Here is a 24,089-nt window from a genome sequence, read left to right as displayed (position 1 = left end):
TTATAACCCCAGCAATCAAGAAACTGAGTGAGGAGACTTCGTGAGTTGTGGTGGGTACATTTGGAGACCAAAGAACATCTTAGGGATCTATTTCTAAAAGTTCTTAATGGTTCAGATTAATGGAAGACACCAAGTCCATTATTTTCTACAACACATCTGGCCTGACTCCAGAAATTAATGTGGCCATGTCTCTTATCTAATCTGGCTCAATCATGAATAAGAAACAAATCAGTGCAAAGAAGTTTTTATACCTTATACATTCTTAGATGAAGTGGAATTGTTATGTTGTAATAAAACTGTCTATACTTTCTATTAACTCAGTGATTGAAACAAATCCATCGCTGCCTATTTTCTTTATGTTAAAACCCTTCAAGAATGTTCCTACTTTTGAGAGGCTGTCTGGCTAGTGGAATATTTGAAAAACTTCTCCCAGGTAGGGGCAACAAAAGAGATGAAAAGAAAGTTGGATCAAAATGCAAATACTCATACCTAAAGAAAATGGTAGGGTGGTCCCTGTTCTGAGTCTCCAATAAAGAGACATAATTTGTTTTTTTTAAAAATGTAATAAATTAAAAGATGCTTGAATAGGAGGAGCGACCAGGGTGGTGGACAGGAAGGACAGGAGCATTTATTGAAATCTCACTTTCAGCACAGCACTAAGTTAAGTATTTAATATGAAGTCTCTGTCTTAAAAGAAATCAGAATCAAAAATATTCACTGGAAAATTCTTATTTTATCATGCAACACAATGGTTAAATAGCATAGCTTTCACCAAGAGAACTGCTGGAAACCATTCAACAAATTGTCTTTATGTCTCCCTAGGGAGCCATTTTTAATGAACTCCAAGTCTTGTCCTTCCCTTTGCTATTCTAGTTTCCATTGCTCAATCAATGCTGTGAGGGAGACCCACTGCCAAAGGACAAAGACTGGGTTGGTGCCAATCCTTGCCTGCACTGAGAAAATTGTCTTCATACCAATTTCTTCTTCAAATACAAGACCCAGGATGAACTGCAGTCAGGCTCCTACATTAATCCTCTTGGGACTGTCTAGTGACCCAGAGAAATGGCAACCCCTCTTTAGCATCTTTCTTGCTCTCTACTTGCTGGGACTCTTAGGGAACCTGCTACTTTTGTTAGCTATTGGTGCTGATGTCCACCTCCACACCCCCATGTATTTCTTCCTCAGTCAGCTCTCACTAGTGGATCTTTGCTTCATCACCACCACAGCCCCTAAAATGCTGGAGGCTCTGTGGACTGGAGATGGATCAATCTCATTCTCTGGATGCCTGACTCAGTTGTACTTCTTTGCTGTTTTTGCTGACATGGATAACCTGCTTCTAGCAGTCATGGCTATTGACAGGTATGCCGCTATCTGTCATCCACTGCACTACTCAGCTCTCATGACTCCTTTTAGATGTGGGGTTCTAGTCAGTGGGTCATGGGGAGTAACTAATTGTGTGTCTCTGACCAATACTTTGTTGCTCTCTAAGTTATATTTTCGTACCAATCAAGAGATTCCTCACTTTTTCTGTGAATTTGGGCCTCTCTTACTGCTTTCCTGCTCAGATACTCACCTCAATAAAATCCTGGTGATAATTTTGGTTGGAATTTTAGGAATCAGTGCAGTTCTCTGCATTGTAAGTTCTTATGGTTGTATTTTTTATGCTGTGGCTAGAGTTCCATCAGCACAGGGGAAAAGGAAAGCATTGTCCACATGCAGTTCCCACCTCTCTGTAGTCCTCCTTTTCTACAGCACAGTCTTTGCTACCTACCTGAAGCCCCCATCTAGTTCTCGTTCCTCTGAGGAGGTGGTAGCTGCTGTCATGTATTCTCTCGTAACGCCCACTCTGAACCCCTTCATTTATAGTCTGAGAAATAAGGATGTTAAGAGTTCATTGAGAAGAATCCTAAACATGGAGTAGTCTCAGTAATATGATCATCTATCAGGAAGGATCCCACCCCACATCATGCAAAGTGAGTCAGTTAACACCCTGGCTCATGGGAGAATTACATGATTGCTATGGCTTTAGAGCCACATTGAACACAAATCTGGCAATTTCTGTGAAGATGTCTCTGGAGAATTCCACTGAAGAGGAAAGATCCACAATGAATGTGGGTGGCCCCATGTACTGGCTATTTTTGTGTCAACTTGACACAGCTGGAGTTATCACAGAGAAAGGAGCTTCAGTTGAGGAAATGCCTCCATGAGATCCAACTGTAAGGCATTTTCTCAATTAGTGATCAAGGGGGAAAGGCCCCTTGTGGGTGGAATCATCCCTGGGCTGGTAGTCTTGGGTTCTATAAGAGAGTAGGCTGAGCAAGCCAGAGGAAGCAAGCCAGTAAAGAACATCCCTCCATGGCCTCTGCATCAGCTCCTGCTTCCTGACCTGCTTGAGTTCCAGTCCTGACTTCCTTTGGTGATGAACAGCAGTATGGAAGTGTAAGCCGAATAAACCCTTTCCTCCCCAAACTGTTTCTTGGTCATGATGTTTGTGCAGGAATAGAAACCCTGACTAAGACACCCCATCACTTCCATAGAATTATCCTGGAATGATAAAGAGAAAAATGAAAAAAAAAAAAAAAACAGGCTTGCTATCATTATTCATCTATTTTTGCTTGTTGATCACAGATGCAATGTAACCCCATCTTCCTCCTGTGCTTCTCTCACCCTGATGTCTTGTATCCTTCAAAGCATGAATAAAATGAATCTATCATTCCTAAATTGTTTGGCTGGTGTTTTGCCACAGCAACAAAACAAGTAACAAATAAAATGATCTATAGGAAAAAAAAATACTATGTTGGGTTTGTTATGCTCTATCTTCTTATACTCATATTCCTGATGTATGAATATCTATTGCAAACACTACAATCATATGATAATTATTAGAATTCCTAACCGTGGTTTAGTAACAACAGCTCCCTGATATTTTAAAGGGTTTTACTGCATATCCTGTTTGGGAGATGTAGTGGATTTAAGTATTTTGGTCTTTCTCTAATAACCTTCCTCCACCTGAACCTGGAAATCACTAACAAATCATGTTAAAGGGAACTTTAGAGTTCACAGAAGTTAAATTGCAAGTAAGAGGTCAGGAAGCTGGTGAGTCTAACCATAACCCAGGTTAATAGAAGCAAGATGAGAAAGAATATAATGTTATTCCATCTTTTAATGGAAATTATATTATAGATTTCCTTTTAAAATAATATATTATTGTTGTGTGTATGTGTGTGTGTGTGTGTGTGTATGTGTGTGTGTGTGTGTGTGTGTGTGTGTGTGGTGTAGAGTTGCTTATGACACATCATTTTGTGGAAAAGCAAACTGCAATTTTGACCATCAAGTTTCCATGCTCAAACCAAATACACACAATAGGAAAGAACTCTACTAATGTCATACCACAATAATATAGATAAACATTGTTCTAGATTTATGTTTGTATTGGTGTTTTGTTTGGATGATTTTGCCTTTGTTAGTCATTAGCACCAGTGCTATATACATCAAGAGGCTACAGAATGGCAGTTCAATACACATCTTTACAGTGCACTATGTTGTATGCAGTGAACAGTAGTTACATAATCTTTTAAACTAACATAAGAAAATTGTTTAACTACTATATTTCCCCCTGAGCACAGTTCAGGAGACCTAAAGTGGAATTTTGAGAAATAATATAATTACCCCATGTCCAGCCCATTGTGGGAGACTTTTCAATCAAGACACTGACAGTCAAATAGAAAATCTTCACTGCCCTCCTTCTTAGGTCACATTTCAGTTGGCTAACAGTAGAGAAGCCTTCTTAGTGCCTGCTGCACCTCCTGGTTTTTTAAGGTGTAGATGACAGGGTTGAAGATGGGAGTGAACACTGTGTAGAGCAGGGCAATGACCTTGGAGAGGAGCTGAGAATGAACATCAGAAGGCACAGTGTACAAGCCCATGAGTGTTCCAGGGAGTGTGGACACCACATCCAGGTGAGAGGAGCATATGAAGAAGGCCTTGGTCCTTCTGGCCCCAGAGAGAATTCTCCGCACTGTCACCACAATCTGAGCATAGGAGATCAGTACCAGCCAAATGGGACAGTCAGGAAGATAACAGAGAGAACAAATGTAGTCATCTGGGCCACTCAGGTATCGAAGCAAGCCAGGACCATCAAAGGTGAGAAATCACAGTAAAAGTAATCAATTAGGTTGGGGCCACAGAACCTCAGCTGGGCTGTCAGAGCAACAACTAATCCATCTTCCATAAAGCCAGACACCCAGACTGTGAGCACCAACCCCAGGCACCATTGAGGCCTCATGAGAAGTGGGTATTATAGGGAGTAACAGATTGCTAGGCAGTGATCATATGCCATGACAGCCAGCAGGAAATACTCATCTATATAAAGAGAGCTAAAGGTGAAGAACTGGAGCAAGCAGCCAGGCAATGTAACCAGACTTTTGGCTACTTTATGGGTTCCTTTTTCTACTGCCTTTCTATACTCTTATGCCTTCCAACCCTGTAACACTAGTTAGGACAGAAAGAAAGATAAAGAGGGGAAGAGGAGTGTCCATATTGTTAGACTACTTCCTGCTGATTAGGAGTATCCAGTGTCTTGTAGCAGGTGTGATCTTCACTGTGAGGATATCTAATTTCTTCTTGACTCTTTGTGCAGGAACACTTAACAAATCACAACAAACTACAACAGCAATCAGGAACTAGCAGCAGTAGTGTGAGAGGGAGATGCAGCTGCTCACAGGGCTCTCCCACTTATGTATCCTCTCAAGAGTTCCCAGAATTCCAAATGCCATATGTTTGCAGAAACTAAATGCAGCTGGAAAAAGCATGCCCCTACCAGAGCACAAGGCAAATCATAGTTACCTGCTGTGGACAATCTAAAGCAGCCCCACATCCAACTTCTGGGATTAAAACAAAAACATTTTACTATAACATTTCTGTATTTTTGAAAATCACCAAAGTTCTCACTACAATTCACAGGAATGGTGTTTACCAACAGGAAACCCTCCAGCATTCTGGTCACCACTGTGGACATGAACCTGAAAGGCCTGGATCACCAGAAAGAAATACGTGGGTGTGTGAAGCCTCTGAGAACTGTCTAACATCACTACAAAGAGCATGCTCCTGGTGATAATGAAGGCATAGATCATGATTAATAGATAAATAGGAGGGGCTTCAGATAATCCAAGGGGCACAGACTCAATGAATTATGTTTCCTGTGGAGGCATTCCCATGGGTCATTCACTTTTCTGCTTGATAGTACCTAGATAAATTTTACTGTATCTCTATGTTTTTCATTGCAATCCTATAGCTGATATTGTTACAAGATGATGCAAAGAGAATGTGCAAACGAAGGTTGGCTTAAATTATCTTGCATCCATCCATTTCTTTACTCCTTCTTTAGTATTTTTTTCTTTTATTTATGAGGGTTGGTTGTATTCTCTTTCTTTCTTTCTCTCTCTCTTTCTTTCTTCCTCTCTTTCTTTCTTCCTTTCTTCCTCTCTGTCTTTCTTTCTTCCTTTCTTCCTCTCTGTCTTTCTTTCTTTTCTTTCTTTCTTCCTTCCTTCCTTCCTTTCTTTCTTTCTTTCTTTCTTTCTTTCTTCTCCTTCTCCTCCTTCCCCTTTCACTTCTCCTTCTTTTCCTCCTCCTTCTTCTTTTTTGCCTACCTCTATGTCTGTATACAATATTCAGTGCTAGTGCTTTGTAGACTAGAAGAGGGTTTCCACCCTCTCCCTGAAACTGAAGTTACAGATGGTTTTGAGCTGCTTCCTGGGTGCTAACATCAAAACTGGCTCCATTCCACTAGAACAGTCAGTGTACATAACTGCTGAGCCATCTCTCCAGACCCACTTCCTAAAAAAAAAAAAAAAAAAAAAAAAAAAAAANACTGCTTCTTCAGCTCTCATCCTTCCTCAAACTTTTTCCTTGTATAAACTTCTTATTTAACCAAGTTCATAATTCTGGTATTTCAAAACCTCTAAATATAATTCTATCCAGTACTTGTATCATATAATTTTAACTCCATAATCTGTATAGTCAATCATATTTCCCTTCATTTGTAACTTGCAACATTCTTCAAATGCCTATTAGATTTATTCATCAACCACAGATTGTCACCTTCCAAAAACATTGCCAGCTACTACAAGTGAACTGACAATTTTGCTGGAATCTCAAAATCACTGTCTCATAACCATTTTTACTTCAACAGCCTCTGGAATCTTCCACCTTCTTCTCCTCCTCTTTTTCCTCCTCCTCTTTCATCTTCTTTCCAAGACAGGACTTCTCTGTGTAGCCTGACAATGTTGCAGTTGGCTCTCTAGACCAGGCTGGTCTTGAACTGGGACATCTGCTTGCCTCTGCCTCCTGAGTGTTGGGATTACAGGTATGTAATGCCACCACCTGGACAAGGCCTACGATCTGAATCCTTCTCATATAGTTCTGATACACAGGGGGGTTGGGAACAAAGCCAAGATGGTATGGACCAAGAGGTCCTCTGCATCTCTTCTGAACAGGATCCCATGCTTCCAAAGGCCTTCATAGAACACTGAACAAAGCCATCTCTAGTTCTGGATTCCAAAGTACTCAACTGGACCTAAGACCACCCGATAAGGGCCTAAAATTCACCTAATAAGGCAATTACCCCTTTACCTCCCTATCATATCACCTCCTCCCTCCCCTCCCCTACAAAAAGAAAACCCTAACTCATCTCAGCTATGAGACTTCACTGACCTTCCCTGTGAACCCAGGGAACCCTCCTGAAACCGGTCTCAGTAAACCTGCCTTTATACTTTAATTTGGATCAACTGAATTTATTATATAGGTAACAACCTCTAACAAGTTCTACCATCTTGGAACAAATACTAAAATACTTGAGCTTTGTGGGCCATTCTTATTCAAACTACCACATTCCACTCCATTTAGCCCATATCCTTGTGGCCATATCATAATATAAAATGTATTTAGTCTAATAACAAAAGTCTCCATAGTCTACCACAGTCTTGACACAGTTTAAAATACCCAAGTCCAAAGTCTCTACTGACATTTGAAGCAATCTTATTTGTAACCCTCGGTAAAATCAAAACTAAAAAGCAAATTACATACTTGAAATTCTAAAGCATTAAACATATTAAAGTGAAAAAATCCATACAAAATAAAATACAACCTACCACTGTATTTCAGAAAAATGCCAATATAGAACTGTTAGTCCTCAGGGCTCAGTCCTTATTCCCTTTCTCATCTTAGTTATTCCCTAGGTGGTCTCATCAATGCTCAGGATATTACATATAACTCACATGGCATCATGGTTCAAATCCATTTCCTCCCCTGAAGATCAAGGGTAGAGAAGATGACTACATCCAAGCCCATGGAAGATGTAGCACTGTCAAATGTCAGGCACACTCTGCTCTCCAGCCTTCTCCTGAACCACCCACCAAAGACTGAGCACATTGAACACATGGGGTTTGTGAGTTTTCATGTTTTATTTCCTTTCAAATGTACAAATCTTCCACTTTTAACAGCATGAAGTACAGCTTTTATCGAGAAGGTAAAAATAATAATAATAATAAAGCTATATCTACATCCTTATTTTTCAATAGGGAAGAAGCTGCACATAGAAACCTAAAGTTCCACAAGGGATGAAGAAGTCCTGGAACCCCCTGTGGTACAGGTGAGAAAGGGAGGAGACGCGGGTATGGAGAGGAGACTCAGTCCTCAGGGATGCCCTGGGCTTCTCACTTTGTCACACTGTGCTGACAGGAGACACACCATGAGATGCCAACTGCAGAAAGAGACATTGAGGGTTTTGGAATCATAGTACAGAAGGAGAGATCAGAACACATGTTGTAAACTCAGTCCCACACAAGGCAAGGCTTTCTTTCATACTGGGGAAGAAAATAGAAGAAATCCAAACTATTTCCTGGGAGGGGTGATACTCTAAAGTACTCAACTCAAATGTCTCAGTGTTAGAGTCCCCATAACCCAGGGGTCTATCCTCTGTTCCATCACATGCTACAGGTTAGGCCCAGCAACTTCTTACCTTTCTAAATGGTGAAAGAAGCATCAGAACTTAATCACTGTTCCTGCCTTTAACAGAACAAATGAGACTTGATCAGACACCACAAGATGAGCTGGCTGTGTTGCCCCATGGGCTTCTGTCCACCTTATCTCATATCAGGAACCATATCCCACCATACTTACTGGCAGTCTGAGTATAACTGATTCATCTTTCCCCTGTGGAAAGAAAACAGAGGGTAAGAGGCCAGGGAGGCAGCAGGGCCATGAAAGTCTATGAAAAGCCTTAATCCTAGCCCCAGGGAAGCTGGTAGAACTAGGACTGCAGGCTCAGGGAAGAATGTAAAACATGTAGGATATAAAGGAAGTGTAATAAAGTCTTTTGGGGGATCTGTTCTCAGCAGGAACCTTCCACTCTGATTATGTCTTTTCTTTCCCACGATCCCATGCACAGCAGATTGTCAGCACAGAGACTCAGGCAAGGCAAGCATTTGTCTGTGATACTTCTTCCTAGTTAATTGTTCATAACTGTACATCAGTGTGACTTTCATTAGCATACCCATGCAAACATGAATAAGGAGACCTCTGTGACACTTTATGCATCTTAAGTAAACACCTCTTCAAAATGTAGCTAAAGGTCTTTACATGAATCAAAAAAAAATATTTTCCCAGAATTGTAATTTTGGAAATTTGATCTTTTAACATTTAGTTATTTGTGATTTAGATGTAAGTTGTTTAAACTGTGTATATTGAGTCTGTCTGCATGTGGTTGATTCACATCTATAATCTCAGTACTAGGGAAGCAGAAATAGGAGAATCTCTGGAGTTTACTGGCTAGCTGATCTAACCAAATGAGTAAGATCCTATCTCCAAAAACGATAAGAAGTATGGAGGAAGACATACAGTACTGATCACTGGCTTATACATACATACACATAAACACACATATATACACAAGCAAACACACATACACATGGACACATACACACATATGTACGTACGTACGTGCATACATACATATATGACTGAGCGTATAACTACATTATAAACACAGCATCTACATCATATACTCATAGATAGACAATAATAACATAAAATAAACTATTGTGTCTTTTAAGATGGTGGACCAAATGTCTTCCCAGTGAAGAGGCAGGGACAATTCCAACTAAGACCTGGAGTCCAGAGGTGAGAAAAAGGACTCAGTCAACCCTTTTGCTTACCTGCACCCCTCCTCTTGCACACCACAACAATAGTGAGCACACCTCCCAGGAGAACCAGACTAGCAACGATGACCATGATGACAACAGATGATTGAGAAGATCTTCCTGGGAAAGGAGTGGAGGATGAGAGTCATGATGCCCAGTTCTCAGTCCTGATCTTAATCTAGGCTCCTTCTTTCCTTGACTCTGTTACCCTTCTCTTCCTTACCCCATTTCAGGGCAAGGGGCTCAGTTAGCCCCTCATGGTGCACATAGCATGTGTATCTCTGCTCCTCTCCAGAAGGCACCACCACAGCTGCCCACTTCTGGAAGGTCCCATCCCCTGAAGGCCTTGTCTCCACAAGCTCCATGTCCTGGGTCAGGTCCTCTTCATCCTTTTGCCAGGTCAGGGTGATGTCAGCAGGGTAGAAGCCCAGGGCCCAGCACCTCAAGGTAGCATCACCTTCGGGTCTAGGGTGATGGGCCACATGTGCCTTTGGGGGATCTGGGTGGGGAAAAGGTGGAAAATTCAAGTATTTTGCATTCTTTTTGGAGAGTCACTGGAGATCATATGAGCATCCTCTGGATGGACAGAATTAGAGCAAAGGAGGGATGTAAGCACCATATGGGAGTCTGGATTCAGGGACCTATCATGATCCATTCCTTGGAATGTTCTAAAATCTGGGTTAGTGCACTGAATAGTTTTATGTCAACTTGACACAAACTAAAGTTATATGAGAGGAGGGAATCTCCGTTAACAAAATGACAGCATAAGATCAAATTGTAGGCAAGACTAGAGGTCATTTTCTTAATTAGTGATTGATGCTGTGGGGCCCAACTCATTGTGGGTGGTTCCATCTCTGGGCTTGAGGTCCTGGGTTCTATAAGAAAGCAGGCTGAGCAAGCCATAGGGTGCAAGCCAGGAAGCAGCACTCCTCCATGCCATGTAGATCAGTTATTTGACTTTCTGTCCTGACTTATTTCAATGACAAACAGTGCTGAAAGGGTAAGCCAAATAAACCCTTTCTTCCCCAACTTGCTTTTAGCCATGGTGTTTCTTTGTAGCAATAGAAGCCCTAAGAGAGAATCTAGTAGGGAGCTTCACATTTCCCATCTCTAGTCCTGATTAGGTTGAGCAGAGACTCACAGCATCAGTGCAGTGTGACTTCCAAAGACATTAGGGGTGTTCAGAGAACCAGACCTGAAAGAGGCCATGGTTCACAATGAGCTGCAGACTGAATGGAAGTGGTTGGTTGTGTATCTCAGGGTGTTTTCTCCTTCCATTCTGGGAGAGATTCAAATGTTCTGAAAGTAGGGTCAGCCCTGGGGACAGTCACTCTCTGATGTTGGATCAGGAAGGCCAGTACCACTCTTCCTCCTCCTTGTGCAGTATTCCAGCGGATCTGGTATTTCCCCCCTCCCCAGACATCAAGAGCCTCACTTGTAGGTTTGAGGGGTTTATCTTTGCTTACTAAAAGTGGTTCCTAGTTGTTCCTCATACCTGCTCGCTGAAGAATCTCCTTGCCATTCCGCAGGAATCTGTGGAGCAGCTCCAGGCACTCTCCCTCCACATAGGCCCTGAAGTACTCTGCTGTGCCAGCTGACTCGAAACGGCTCTTCGTGATCTGAGACACCATGTCCACTGCAGTCCAGGAGCTCAGGTCTTCATTCAGGGTGATGTAATCTGAGCCATCATACGCAGCCTGATAGTGGGCTCCAAGTAGGCGCATGTCTGGCCCTACCTCACAGGAAACCATCCACTGCAGGATGTGAGAGCCTAGCCACAAACAGGGTGTCAGCCTTAGCCACCTCACCCTGCTCCGCCCGCCAGCAGGATTTGGACCTAAACTGAAAGTGAAACCGGTTAAAGGTTTCTGAGAGCTCTGAAGCCCAACTCCAAACTTCTAACCTGGCACCCAGGGCTACTCTGGTTTGGCAATAGACAGACTTAGGAAGGAGTCTGACCCAGGCCTAGGGTCACTCACCGCCTTCACTCTGGTTGTAGTAGCGGAGCAGGGTCCGAAGGTTTGCTCTGGAACTTTGCGCAATGTTCTTGACCTTGAGTTTCAGCTCCTTCCAGTACTCTGGTCTTTCCTTCTCCATCCAAGGTGCACGAGGCTCCATCCTCGGAATTTCCTCAATGCTATCACAGCGCTGAAACTGCATGTCGTCCACGTAGCCCACAGAGATATACTGGGGCTCCCCACGGCCCGGCCGTGACACCGCAGTGTGGAAATAGCGCAGCGAATGTGAGCCTTGGGGCGAGGCAGGGTAACATCAGAACCCTTCCCTGATAATCCCAGGCCAATGAGCAAGCAGTGGGTTGGGGGTGGGGCAGGGAGCGGAACTCAAGTCCCTGCAGAAAGGGATCTCCAAGCACCTGGTCCCGATGCCGTGATCCTCCCTTTAGAGGTTATTTCCTTCCCGACCCCTGAACTCACCAGAACCTGTTTGGGTAACAGTAAAAGAGACCACCACCAAGTGCAGGAGAGCGCGGTTGCTTGAGGACCCCATCCTTCCCGCGGTAGCCCTGATTAGATTCGCTAAGTACACGCCACCCAATTAGAATGAGAATTGGAGAAGCGTCATCAGTATCCAGGCAAAAGTACCCGACAACGTTTACAGAAAAGGGGAAATTTAGAGGAAATGGGGGAATCTCCAATGATGGGTTAAACCTGGAAACTGGGCTTGGATTTTATCTCTGTTCTCCTACACTGAGTACTTAATGTCACGTTTCCTAGAACATTTCTAATATTCTAGGATCAGTATGTTCTCTAAAACAAACAAAACGGTTTTTGGTTTGTTTGTTTTATGTGTACTGATGTTTTGCTTATATTTATGTATGTGCACCTCGTGAATGCCTGGTGCCAGCAGAGGCTAGAAGTGGGCATCTGACACCCTGGAACTGGTGATACTGGTCCTATCAATTGCCACATGAGTTCTGGAAATAAGACCCAGGCAGACTCCATGGATAACTTTTATGAGTTAGGTCTACCAATAATTATCACTTGGGGTGCACACTTATAAACCCAGTCTCCAGAACAGATAGAATTTTGGAAGGAGTTCAAGGTTGTCTTCAGCTAGGGAGTTCAGTAACACAGTGAGATGAGGATCTCTGGTAAAGAATGTTCCAAGAGGTCTTTTTTTTGTTTTGTTTTTTTGTTTTGTTTTGTTTTTTGTTTTTTTGAGACAGGGTTTCTCTGTATAGCCCTGGCTGTCCTGGAGCTCACTTTGTAGACCAGGCTGGCCTCGAACTCAGAAATCCGCCTGCCTCTGCCTCCCGAGTGCTGGGACTAAAGGCGTGCGCCACCACGCCCGGCCCAAGAGGTCTTATGGTCAAACTTTTTAGTTATTAGGAGTGGAAGCCCCTGGGTTTTTCTTGTTTGCAAGCTCTAAAGTCCTCCCATCCCACTGGGGATCCAAGCAAGGGTTCTTGGAGTCAGTGTAGGCACAGGAAACTGACTTGGATGCAGATTCATTAACACAGTTGGCAATTTGGGAAATAGCTCTGGCAGATAGAAAACAAGGACAATATTTAAACAAAAATATTGAGATAAAGTCTAATGAATCTAAAGTTGATTTTAGCAGTTTGATGATTTGCCATAGACAATATGCTTACTCAATTTGCACTCAGAAATCATATTAGTCACAAATGTCACAAATGAACTATTTAGATGGTATGCTGTATTTCAATAGGCCCACTTACTACTTCTGCCCTGTCTGTATATAAACAGCAGTCCCTACAGGTAAATTAGCCAAACGCTCACCCCTATTGCTCAATCTCCATGTTGTTTCGTCTTGTTTTATATTTTGAGACAGGGTTTCTCAGTCCTATCTGTCCTAGACTCAATTGGTAGTTGATGCTGGCCTTGAACTCACAGAGATCCTCCTGCCTCCGCCTCCTGAGTGTTGGGATCAAAGGTGTGCAATGCCATGCCAGGTTCAGACTCCATGTTCGATCACAAATGATCCACGGGGTCAGTAGAACTCAGCTTAAAGCTTGTCATTTTAATTTGCAGTATATTACTCTAAGTTTCATGAATCTCTGCATTCACTATATGTTGGATTTCTCAAGAACTGCTATGGTGCTGCCCCATCTTTGATATTATTGCCACCCTTTTCTCCCTACTAATTGGCAAAAAGTTTTACCAAAATGTTATTATTTTTAACATCAATGAAATGACTAGAAGAAAAAGAAAATAAGTGACTTGATTCTTATGGGAAAAGAAATTTGGACAGAATGATTCCTTGGAGAGAAAACCCCAAGATGTTAATGCCCAAGATGCTGCTGGGAAAGTATGAGAGGATTCATTCTGGTCTTCCCTCTGTCAGAACACAAAGTGAGATCTGCTGAGATTAAGCATTGTAAGTATAAGTAAGTTCATATATATGCATTCTAAAGTATGTACTGCAGCTTAGACTGATGTAACACTGGCAGAAAATTTCTCTCATTTCCTCCTATTTCTATCTCTCTCACTTTCTCTTTTTCCCCTCCCTTCTTTCATCCCTCACTCCCATCCTTCCTTAGACAAGTTGTCCTATAGGCCAAGCTAGTGTGAAAATCTCAATGTAGCTCAGGTGAACTAACTTTTTCAACTCTTTTTTTAAAAATTATTAATTCAGATATTTTTTTTACTTTAAATCCCTATCAAAGTTTCCCCTCCCTCCATTCTTCCCAATCTCTCCCTTTCCACTCCCCTCCCTCTCTCCTCACAAAAGGATCCTCCAATGGATATCAACCCTCCTTAGCATTTCAACTTTCAGTGAAGACTAAACACATATTCTCCTACTGAAGCTACGTCCCAGTTAGGGAAAAGGAATTCAAAGGCAGGCAACAGAGTCAGAGACAGCCCTTGCTCCTGCTGTTAGGAGTCCCACAAGAAGACCAAGCTGAGCAACTGTTACAAATGTGCAGAGGCCTGGTGATCCTCTATCTCTTGAAATCTTGGCTTATGTGTAATGTGCCTTCACATGGACTTTCAGGGTCTTATTTTTTCCCTCTGATGAAAGGAAGTTTAGACCACAGCAATGGGTGAGTGAGGGTAAGTGGGGGACATCTTTAATTGCAGGTGGTGAAAATTACACCATAGACAGAGTAGGTTCACTGTATAAGTCACTGTCTGGAAATCTTTTATTTTCCTGGTTTGTTTATAGATTTGTGGGAGAGGGATGTGTACTCTGGGTGTCTGTGAAACTTTCAGATCTCAGGATAGGCTGTGTGATCAAGCATTTGATATGTTGTAAATATATTCAGGACTTGTGTGTGTGTGTGTGTGTGTGTGTGTGTGTGTGTGTCTGTGTGTCTGTGTCTGTGTCTGTGTGTGTGTGTGTCTGTGTGTCTGTGTCTGTGTGTGTGTGTGTGTGTGTATGAGAGAGAGAGAGAGAGAGAGAGAGAGAGAGACTTNTGTGTCTGTGTGTGTGTGTGTGTGTGTATGAGAGAGAGAGAGAGAGAGAGAGAGAGAGAGACTTTAGTGGATCTGGTGATAGAGTTGGGCACATGCATTCATGTAAGAATGAAAGAGGAGATAAGGAGAAGGGAGAAAGACCAAAGAATTAGAGTATTCATCTCTCATCTGAATTATCTGTTAAAATCAATATTCATCAAAGTAACAGGTTATGTTCCCAGTGTTGGTAACAAATTAGGTTATATTTGGTGTTAAATAATCACATGACTATGTAGGAGTGTTTATAGTGGAAAGGGGTGAATATATTATGAAAAAAGATAAAAATAATTTGTGAACTGTAATAGGATATACTTCTTACATCATTTCTTGTACATAGTCCCAAATCCTTGGCCATGTGTGTCAGTTAATATGATTTGTGATTCTTGAAATGCCCTACCATCAACAGTTACATTTAGAACATTTCTCCTAGCTTTTCACAGTGGCAGTATCGTAGCCAATGAGGTTTATCCGAGGCAAGATTATTGCTAATTGAGAACATTTCTCCTCCACATGTGTGCATGGCAGGCATCTCCTTGCTGTCTGTGTTGACTCACTGATAATATAATTAAATTTCCATACTGCTTCTGAGGCTATCTAATCTGAATACATCATACAGGACAATAAAATGACAAAACCACTATGCCTCTGTTGCTAAAGTCATTTACTCAGTCTAGGACATAGATCACTTGTCTTTGGTGTGTTGTTTTCATGTGTTCTAATTATCATTAAATTTAACATCATGGTCAGGGGAATCTTGTGGATAAAGTGTAGATGCAAACTGTGATAACAAGTAAATATGATCTCATGAAGTTTGCTATCAAACACTGAATAGGTAATAATATAGGCTCTTAGCCCAGTAAATGCACATAGGGCAGGTAGAAATGATAGGTGTTGTTTTAGATGCTGGGGTTGGTTACAGTATTGAAAAAATTTAGAAAGTATTTTTGTTTCTCCCTAGTTATTTCTTTTAAGTTGAAGATATGTAATAAGACTCAATACACCAAATTAACATCCAATCTATTGATAACAACAGAGCAGAGAAGGGCAACAACTCTGTGTGTGTGTGTGTGTGTGTGTGTGTGTGTGTGTGTGTATGTGTGTTTACAATAGATAGAAAAACACAGAGTTTAGAGTAAAAATGATGGAATTATCCATGTAGACTTATCAAGTGTAAGAATATTCACTCCAGTGGAGAACTGGTGCTGAATTGGAGGTCATTGTGGTTGAGACAGGAAGTTAAAGAGCAGAGAGAGATGCACAAATAAAGTGGAGGAAGGTGATGCAGAGTCTTCTAGTTCACCACAGTGGGTTAGACCTTCAAATAACATGGAAGGCACTGGAGAGCTCAGAGCATTACACATAGGTAACAGTAATCCCAGGTGGGTTTTAGGAGCAATATTTCTTGGTCATGAATGGAAATAATGTTGGTTTAAGACTCCATATAATTTATACTTATTAGTAAATGCATTAGGTACATTGCTTTTTCTACTGGTCACCTATAATAACACTGAGTAGCTAAAAAGATTGAATATTTTCATTCTGCCCAACCTTTGTATAGAATAGGAATTTAAATACTTGAAAAAATATACTATAGTTTTAAAAAATCTCCAGTGATTTTTATGCTGTGGCCAAGGGGACAAATGAGAACCTATACTTAGAATAACTAACTGTAGGATTGGTGAAATTTCTATTTTATGGCTTTCTGTGGTTCATTGCTTCCATAGGATGCCTCCTATGCCATACATTTGAAAAGATTTACACATTTTTTCTTGTTCATCTAATCAGACTAATTTGATACTTGAATTCAGTCATGTTCCTAAGATGAAGGAAGAAATAAGATAATTACTGAAACTTCACAGTTCAGACAGGTGCCTGTACATAACCAGAAGACACACACACACACAAAAAAAAAATTCTTTCATGATCTTGCTATTGTGCCAGTTCTTCTCTATATTACCAAACTCTGGACATCTTTAATAGAGAGAAAACTGTACTTTTACTAATTTCAAATATTGTCTTGACAGTCCCAAATAGCTAAATATGACTCGTAGCTGACTTCAATGAATGGTATTCTGTACAAGTATTTATGAATTACACGATGTCAGGAGTGAGAATTAGAAAAACCATGGTGACCAGCCAGAAAGAAAGACTGCCTAGCTAGGGGTGGAACAAGTGGGCAGAGCCACACTTAGGAGTTTCCAGTAACCAGGCACAGTACACTATGTGTAGTTAATAGGAAAGAAGAGACACTAGAGGTATTTCAGCAATAGAGTCAAGGCAAAACTGAAATGTTTGCAGCTTGAATTATAGTAATTAAAGTACAATGAGTGTGGCCAGATACACTGTTGATGTAATTATCATTGGTTGAGTTGGTGAGAAAATGTCCAGTTAAGGTAAGGAAAGAAAAGGTGAGCAAGGGGCTGAGATGAGGAGGAGTTTGTGGAGAACAATGCTGTAACACTGTTTACATATGTGGGAATGAAAGACATGGATGCACCATGTGTTCAAGTAACACCAGCAGGAAAATGCCTGGAGGAAAGGTATTTCTTTGCTGAAATACTAAAATGAACCACAGAAGGGAACAATGCAGTACCCACTTCTGACTCCAATCACTACTAAGCAATTGTCCACTTCATGACAAGTATCTGATGGTTTGAGTTTTTTTGTTTTTGTTTTTTGTTTGTTTGTTTGTTTGTTTTTATGCCAAGCACTAGGCATACTTTGAAGAGGAAAATCAGATTCTGCTTTGATCTATCATAATATAACTCATTTCCTTGTGAAAGAGGCAAATACTAACTTAAAACTTTACTAAATATTTAATATGTAGGGTGTGTGTGTGTATTTTATAACATCCTCCATTTCACAAGTGTGAAATGTACAAGGTAGATCTGCCAGTCAAAGAACCATGACTTCCCAGAAAAGAAACTGACAAAGCAAGGATAAACCTTATGGTTTGAAACCATGTATTATCTCTCAGGTCAGTGAGGTACTGAGATTAGGAAAACTGAATCTGTGGTGGAGCTTTTGGTTGTCTTTTGGATTAGATAAACACACAATGATTAGACACTAGTGGCTTAAGGAGAGTTACGAGAAGTCATACACACTTCCCACATCATCCTGTGTATTGCTCTATGCTGTCTCAGACTCCATCAAAAAGGAAGATCTTCTCTCTTCTACTAAATCTTTGATCCAAAATAAATCTTTTTTCATTGCTTAGCGTGTAATATTATGCTAGCAACAGAAACTGACCGAGACCCAAAATTAGTACTGAGAAATGTGAATCTTGCTGATAACTCATTGAATATGGGCAGTGAGGCACAATGAAGTTTATGAGGCATCGCCAGATCAAACTAATAAGAGCCCTAGAAGCCACACGAGACCTTATTCAATTTCATAAAAAGTATGTTTATCTTTACAAATTCTTTTAAATAAATAAGTAACATGATTATATTTTTGAAGGAACTCCCTTGGCAGCAGTGTGAACAATGCATTCATTGAGGCAACAATAATTACAATTAGTCACCCAGGAAACAGCAGTATTCTACCTAGTCTTCTGGAGATTTGACCAGAGTAGTGACTTTATGGATGGTCAGGAACATTTATTGAAACAGCACTGTCAGCAAAGCACTAAACTAAGTACTGAGATGAAGTCTCTGTCTTCAAAGGAATCACAGTCAAAAAGATTCACAAGAAACTTGTTATTCTATCATGGAACACAATGGTTAAATAGCAAATCATTCACTCAGAGAATTCCTGGAAGACATTCAAAAAATTGTCTTTGTTTCCCTAGGGAGCCATTTTAATGAACTCCAAATCTTGTCCCTCCCTTTGCTATTCTAGTTTCCATTGCTCAACGTTGTGAGGGAGACACATTGCCAAGGGACCAGGTCTGGGTGGATGCCATAGTTGCCTGCAGCAAATATATTGTCTTCACACCAATTTCTTCTTGAAATACAAGACCCACGATGAACTGCAGTCAGGCTCCTACATTCATCCTCTTGGGATTGTCCAGAAACCTAGAGAAATGGCAGCCCCTCTTTGGCATCTTCCTTGGTCTCTACTTGCTAGGACTTTTAGGGAACCTGCTACTTCTGTTAGCTATTGGTGCTGATGTCCACCTCCACACCCCCATGTATTTCTTCCTCAGTCAGCTCTCATTTGTGGATCTTTGCTTCATCACCACCACAGCCCCTAAAATGCTGGAGGCTCTGTGGACTGGAGATGGATCAATCTCATTCTCTGGATGCCTGACTCAGTTGTACTTCTTTGCTGTTTTTGCTGACATGGATAACCTGCTTCTAGCAGTCATGGCTATTGACCGCTATGCTGCTATCTGCCACCCACTGCTCTACCCACTTCTAATGACTCCTTGTAGATGTAGAGTTCTGGTCAGTGGGTCATGGGGAGTAGCTCATTGTGTGTCTCTGACCCATACTTTGTTGTTCTCTAAGTTATATTTCCGTACCAATCAAGAGATTCCTCATTTTTTCTGTGACTTTGGGCCTCTCTTATTGCTTTCCTGCTCTGATACATACCTCAATGAGAGTCTGATGATGGCTTTGAGTGGAGTTTTAGCAATCAGTGCATTTCTCTGCATTATAAGTTCTTATGGTTGTATTTTTTATGCTGTGGCTAAGGTTCCATCAGCACAGGGGAAACGGAAAGCCCTGGCCACATGTAGTTCCCACCTCTCTGTAGTCCTCCTTTTCTATAGCACAGTCTTCGCTACCTACCTGAAGCCCTCAACTAATTCTAGTTCCTCTGAGGAGGTGGTAGCTGCTGTCATGTATACTCTGGTAACTCCCACTCTGAACCCCTTCATTTATAGTCTGAGAAACAAGGATGTTAAGAGTTCATTGAGAAGGATCTTGAACATGGTGAAATCTCAGGACTAAGGAAGGATCATACTCTGCATCACTATCACACATGCAAAGTGAGTAAGTTAATACCATGGCTCATGGGAGAATTATAATTCTCTCATGATTGCGATGGATAATCTTCAGTGTTAACTGGACTCCATTTGGAATCACCTTCAACGTACACCTTTGGGCATGTCTGGGAAGGTATCTCTGAAGAGATTCCACTGAGGAGGAAAGATGCACTTTGAATGTAGGTGGAACCATCTGTTCCATAAAATCATCCTAATCTGATAAATGGAAAAAGAAAAAAACCTAGCTTACTATCATTATTCATCCCTTTTTGCTTGTTTACTACACATGCAATATGACCTGGGACACTATCTCCCTTCTGTGGTTTTCTCATCCTGATGTATTTAATTCTTCAAACCATGAATTAAATGAAACTTTCATTTCTACATTGCTTGTCAGGTATTTTGCCACAGCAACAAGACAAGCACCAAATAAAGTGATCTACTGAAAATAATACTACTTTGGGTTTGGTATTCTTTAATTTGTCTTCTTATATTCCTATATCTGATACATGAATATCTATTTCTATCTGTGGCAGTAGACTTCCAACCCCAATAAACCCATGCAACAGTACACAACTCGTTTTTTATATTTATAAGGTGCACATCTATATTGGGTAGATCTACCACTACACTAATTAGTTTCCCAGCTGTGAGATCCCTTGCTACTTGAAGTTTCTTCAGGCCATGTGATTCTGCTCCATCTTCCTTTCACCTTTTCTTCCTCCATCCTCTTTCATTATCCTCTACCCTTCCTCTACCCTCTAAAGCCCCAATCTCCACCTTTCCCTTCTACTGCCCAATCACAGGCTCTAGCCTTTATTTGACCAGTTAGAATGGGGAGAAAGTTCACATGAAATCACCTGAGTAAGTGATCCACTCCTTGTTGGGGCAACCCCCCTTGAGGAAGCAGAATTAGCATAAGAATACAAACAGCACCAGGGCAACTCACAATATTTCCCACTTTTAATCCAATTAAAAGGCTCTCTTTACTCTCAGATATAAATTGAACACAACCATTACCATTATGCAAATTATATAGTATAACAGACACATAGCACCCAGTCCATCATTTTTGTCATTTTAGATAAAGCACTCCACCATCTATCCTAACTCAAAGAGCTTACAATTCTATTCCTGAGTAATGTTCTGGTTTAACATGTATTACCATATGAAAAACATCCTCTCAAATCTATATCATTTCTCTCAATGCTAAACAACTTGAGTTGACTATGAAACTGTAACTAGTCTTCAACCACATCAAAATCCAAGAGTGACTTAAACATTGCCTGAAAATATAGGAAGAACAAAACATAGCTTCCAAAACTTAACCAAGCCAGGTGTGGTGGCTCATGCCTTTAATCCCAGCACTTGGGAGGCAGAGGCAGGCAGATTTCTGAGTTTGAGGCCAGCCTGGTCTACAAAGTGAGTTCCAGGACAGCCAGGGCNAAGCAGCACCCTAGGCAATGGTTGACCTCCTGAAAGTTCATCAAGAGATGTGACAAGCAGCTGGGCGTGGTGGCGCACGCCTTTAATCCCAGCACTAGGGAGGCAGAGGCAGGCAGATTTCTGAGTTTGAGGCCAGCCTGGTCTACAAAGTGAGTTCCAGGACAGCCAGGGCTATACAGAGAAACCCTGTCTGGGAAGAAAAAAAAAAACAAAACACTTAACCAATTTGTAGAGACAGATGACTACCTGGACAGTCTTTCATTCCTCAAAACTTTGGAGCATCAGTTTTCAGTCTTCTGGCCCAGGATCATCTTACAGACCTTTGTAAACAAGAATTGTGAAGGACTGCTTACTCTGTATTGGCAGAACTATCAGTCGACTATTCCACATAGTGTGTCCTTTTCCCAGATAGTATTTTTGTCTGTAGATGAATTAAGGCAATTCTTGCCCTATCTTGTGACTATCCTTCCACTACTGGAGCAACTCCATTAATGCTCAAAGTGCTGTCAGAAGCAGACCTGTCTCTGGTCAAATAATCTTCAAAAAGGAAATGGCTGGGGAGATGGCTCAGCGGTCAAGAGCACTGACTGTTCTTCCAAAGATCCTGAGTTCAAATCCCAACATCTACATGGTGGCTCACAAAAAGGAAATGGCCTTAAATGTTGTATTCTGTGAACTTCTGATACTTTTTTTTAAAAAATCTGTCTATGTAAAAGTATATCTGAACTGTTAAGCCTTAAATAGTCTTGATCATTTCTATTTGAGTAAATTAAAAACACTTTATTATAATTAAATCCAAATCTAATATAACCATGAGTTTACTATCTGGCCTTTAATATGCATAACTTAATCATTCTAAACAGGTTTTTTGTTATGCCAGTTATTAGAGGGACTGGATCTAAATCTTGTATCCTCAGATTAACTAAGGGTACAAAGCCTATAAAAGAGTAACAATATTAATTTCGAATTTTGTATCAGTATAGGAAATTCACACCAATGAAAACTTTAAATCTGTATCAATCTACAAATTCTGTACCAATGTAAAATTATAACTTCAATTTGCATTAATTATAAAAGATTTCTACCAATGTAAGATATGGCTATTCAATGTTTTTTTTTAAGAGTAAATTTGATAACCTACCCCTATTTGCCTATTCCTTTAATTTATATGATATTATTATTATATCCACCTATCTCTTCCACCCCCTCTTCCTTTACCTAAGAAGGAAAGACAGAGAAGAAAGGAAAGGTAAAAATCTCTGCATCTAAGCTCTCTCTCCAAAGCTACAATATTGGTGAATTATCCCTTAAAATGACAACATATCTATAATTCATAAAATAACAAGAATCATCTACCCCAACTTAAGGGACTGGTATGATGATCTTCTTTTGTGTACTTGTAGCTGAATTGAAGTGAAAAATTCCCTTCTGGGGGCCCAAAGGGAAATAGGAAAATTGGTTTTGTCAAAGGAGGGCTAGTTGGCATCATTTTCCTTCAAGTCTCTATGTGCTGAGAAAGTTCACAGCTTAGCTGACATCCTGACAATAACAGTCTGAAAAGATGGATGGGTGACCTAGCTGTTCTGAAAATGTCCTGGGGGCAAGTCTTTAAAGGAAACAGCTTCAAAGAAGTTGAGGTAGAATCAAACAAGGATCTGGAATGGAAGGTCCTACATTCTCAGCATCCCAGAGTGTGAACCTTGTTAGGGCTGTCTTTCTCCTCTTTCATTCTGCAATATACAAACCTTACATGCAACACATAGCTTTGTAAAGGCATTTATATGGAATGTGGAGGGTGAACAGATCAGTTAATGAAAACCAATAAAGAAAGACAACTGCTGACCTGGGCACCTTCCTTGCCAGAGGAGAGGTGTCCACTCCGCCTGGGAGGGCATTGTCAGAGCAACCAGGAGAGCCATCTTGGTTTCTGGATCCCACAGAGACTAGACTGCACAAGTGAGAGTGTGGACTACAGAAGCTAACAGCTTCTGGGAGAGGCAGAAGCCACACAGCTTCTGAGGCAGACCTTGTTTCAGGCTCCAGACATCCAAGCACGTTCCCTGCCAGAGGAGAAGTGTCACCCCACCCTGGAGGGCTTTGCTGGAGCACCTTGGGGAGCCATCTTGGTTCCCAGATCCCTGTGAGACTAGTCTGTGCAGGTGAGAGTTTGGACTACAGAGGCTAACAGCTTCTGGAACAGGCCCGGTTTCAGGCCTTCATCTTCTGCCAGGAGGCAGGTCCGATATCTGTGCACCTTCCCTGAAAGAGGAGAGTTTGCCTACAGACAGTACTCTAATCACTGAAAATAAGGAGAGAGCTAGTCTCCCAGGTCTGCTGATAGAGACTAACAGAATCACAAGAGGAACAAGCTCTAACCACAGACAACTATAACAACTAACTCCAGAGATTACCAGATGGCGAAAGGCAAACGTAAGGATCTTACTAACAGAAACCAAGACCACTCACCATCATCAGAACCCAGCACTCCTACGTCAGCCAGTCCTGGGCACCCCAACACACCCGAAAAGCTAGACCCAGATTTAAAATCATACCTCATGATGGTGGTAGAGGACATCAAGAAGGACTTTGATAACTCACTTAAAGAAATACAGGAGAACACTGAAAGAATTACAAGTCCTTAAAGAAAAACAGGAAAACACAACCAAACAGGTAGAAGTCCTTAAAGAAAAACAGGAAAACACATCCAAAAACGTGATGGAAATGAACAAAACCATACTAGACCTAAAAAGGGAAGTAGACAAAAGAAAACCCAAAGAGAGGCAACGCTGGAGATAGAAACCCTAGGAAAGAAATCTGGAACCATAGATGCGAGCATCAGCAACAGAATACAAGAGATGGAAGAGAGAATCTCAGGTGCAGAAGATTCCATAGAGAACATCAGCAAACCAATCAAAGAAAATGCAAAATGCAAAAAGATCATAACTCAAAACATCAAGGAAATCCAGGACTCAATGAGAAGACCAAACCAATGGATAATAGGAGTGGAGGAGAACGAAATTTTTCAATTTAAAGGTCCAGCAAATATCTTCAACAAAATTATAGAAGAAAACTTCCAAA

The 24,089-nt window shown here is 41.1% G+C and overlaps 3 protein-coding genes, 1 non-coding gene and 1 pseudogene across 6 annotated transcripts; 3 read left to right on the top strand and 2 right to left on the bottom strand.

Annotated features, from left to right (window-relative positions):
* Positions 1-1,003: 1,003 nt before the first annotated feature.
* On the top strand, positions 1,004-1,921 carry LOC110312558 (olfactory receptor 24-like). The gene has a single exon (XM_021186252.1). The coding sequence runs from the start codon at positions 1,004-1,006 to the stop codon at positions 1,919-1,921; it is 918 nt and encodes a 305-aa protein (XP_021041911.1).
* A 1,831-nt stretch (positions 1,922-3,752) lies between these two features.
* LOC110312559 lies at positions 3,753-5,132 on the bottom strand (annotated as a pseudogene).
* A 2,235-nt stretch (positions 5,133-7,367) lies between these two features.
* On the bottom strand, positions 7,368-11,725 carry LOC110312557 (saoe class I histocompatibility antigen, A alpha chain-like). Of its 3 annotated transcripts, none has more exons than XM_029471617.1 (8): positions 11,633-11,725; positions 11,177-11,446; positions 10,693-10,875; positions 9,421-9,696; positions 9,213-9,313; positions 8,179-8,211; positions 8,018-8,064; positions 7,368-7,759 (listed from the first exon to the last, which is right to left on the bottom strand). In XM_029471617.1, the coding sequence occupies exons 1-7, from the start codon at positions 11,703-11,705 to the stop codon at positions 8,041-8,043; spliced, it is 960 nt and encodes a 319-aa protein (XP_029327477.1). In that variant the 5' UTR covers positions 11,706-11,725; the 3' UTR covers positions 7,368-7,759; positions 8,018-8,040. The 3 variants fall into 3 exon arrangements, with proteins under 3 accessions (XP_029327477.1, XP_021041908.1, XP_021041909.1); XM_021186249.2 differs by having other exon boundaries at positions 7,370-7,759; positions 10,693-10,968; XM_021186250.2 differs by having other exon boundaries at positions 7,742-7,759; positions 9,213-9,317; positions 10,693-10,968.
* Positions 11,726-15,063: 3,338 nt separating this feature from the next.
* LOC115029807 lies at positions 15,064-15,207 on the top strand. Its single transcript, XR_003835365.1, has one exon. It is a non-coding gene; the product is annotated as a U4 spliceosomal RNA (small nuclear RNA).
* Positions 15,208-18,519: 3,312 nt separating this feature from the next.
* LOC110284198 (olfactory receptor 1361-like) lies at positions 18,520-19,546 on the top strand. The gene has a single exon (XM_021149889.1). The coding sequence runs from the start codon at positions 18,601-18,603 to the stop codon at positions 19,528-19,530; it is 930 nt and encodes a 309-aa protein (XP_021005548.1). The 5' UTR covers positions 18,520-18,600; the 3' UTR covers positions 19,531-19,546.
* Positions 19,547-24,089: the final 4,543 nt, after the last annotated feature.

Source organism: Mus caroli, chromosome 17 (genome assembly GCF_900094665.2).
Source record: "Mus caroli chromosome 17, CAROLI_EIJ_v1.1, whole genome shotgun sequence".
NCBI lineage: Eukaryota > Metazoa > Chordata > Mammalia > Rodentia > Muridae > Mus > Mus caroli.
Note: the sequence above shows the minus strand (reverse complement) of the source record. Positions and strands in the feature narration are given on the sequence as shown.

Coding starts and splice junctions, on each gene's coding strand:
- LOC110312557 (XM_021186249.2), bottom strand. CDS start 11,705: ATGGGGTCCTCAAGCAACCGCGCTCTCCTGCACTTGGTGGTGGTCTCT. Junction 10,969..11,176: donor CTACAACCAGAGTGAAGGCG/GTGAGTGACCCT, acceptor GTTTGTGGCTAG/GCTCTCACATCCTGCAGTGG. Junction 8,065..8,178: donor CAGTTATACTCAGACTGCCA/GTAAGTATGGTG, acceptor GTTCTGTTAAAG/GCAGGAACAGTGATTAAGTT.
- LOC110312558 (XM_021186252.1), top strand. CDS start 1,004: ATGAACTGCAGTCAGGCTCCTACATTAATCCTCTTGGGACTGTCTAGT.
- LOC110284198 (XM_021149889.1), top strand. CDS start 18,601: ATGAACTGCAGTCAGGCTCCTACATTCATCCTCTTGGGATTGTCCAGA.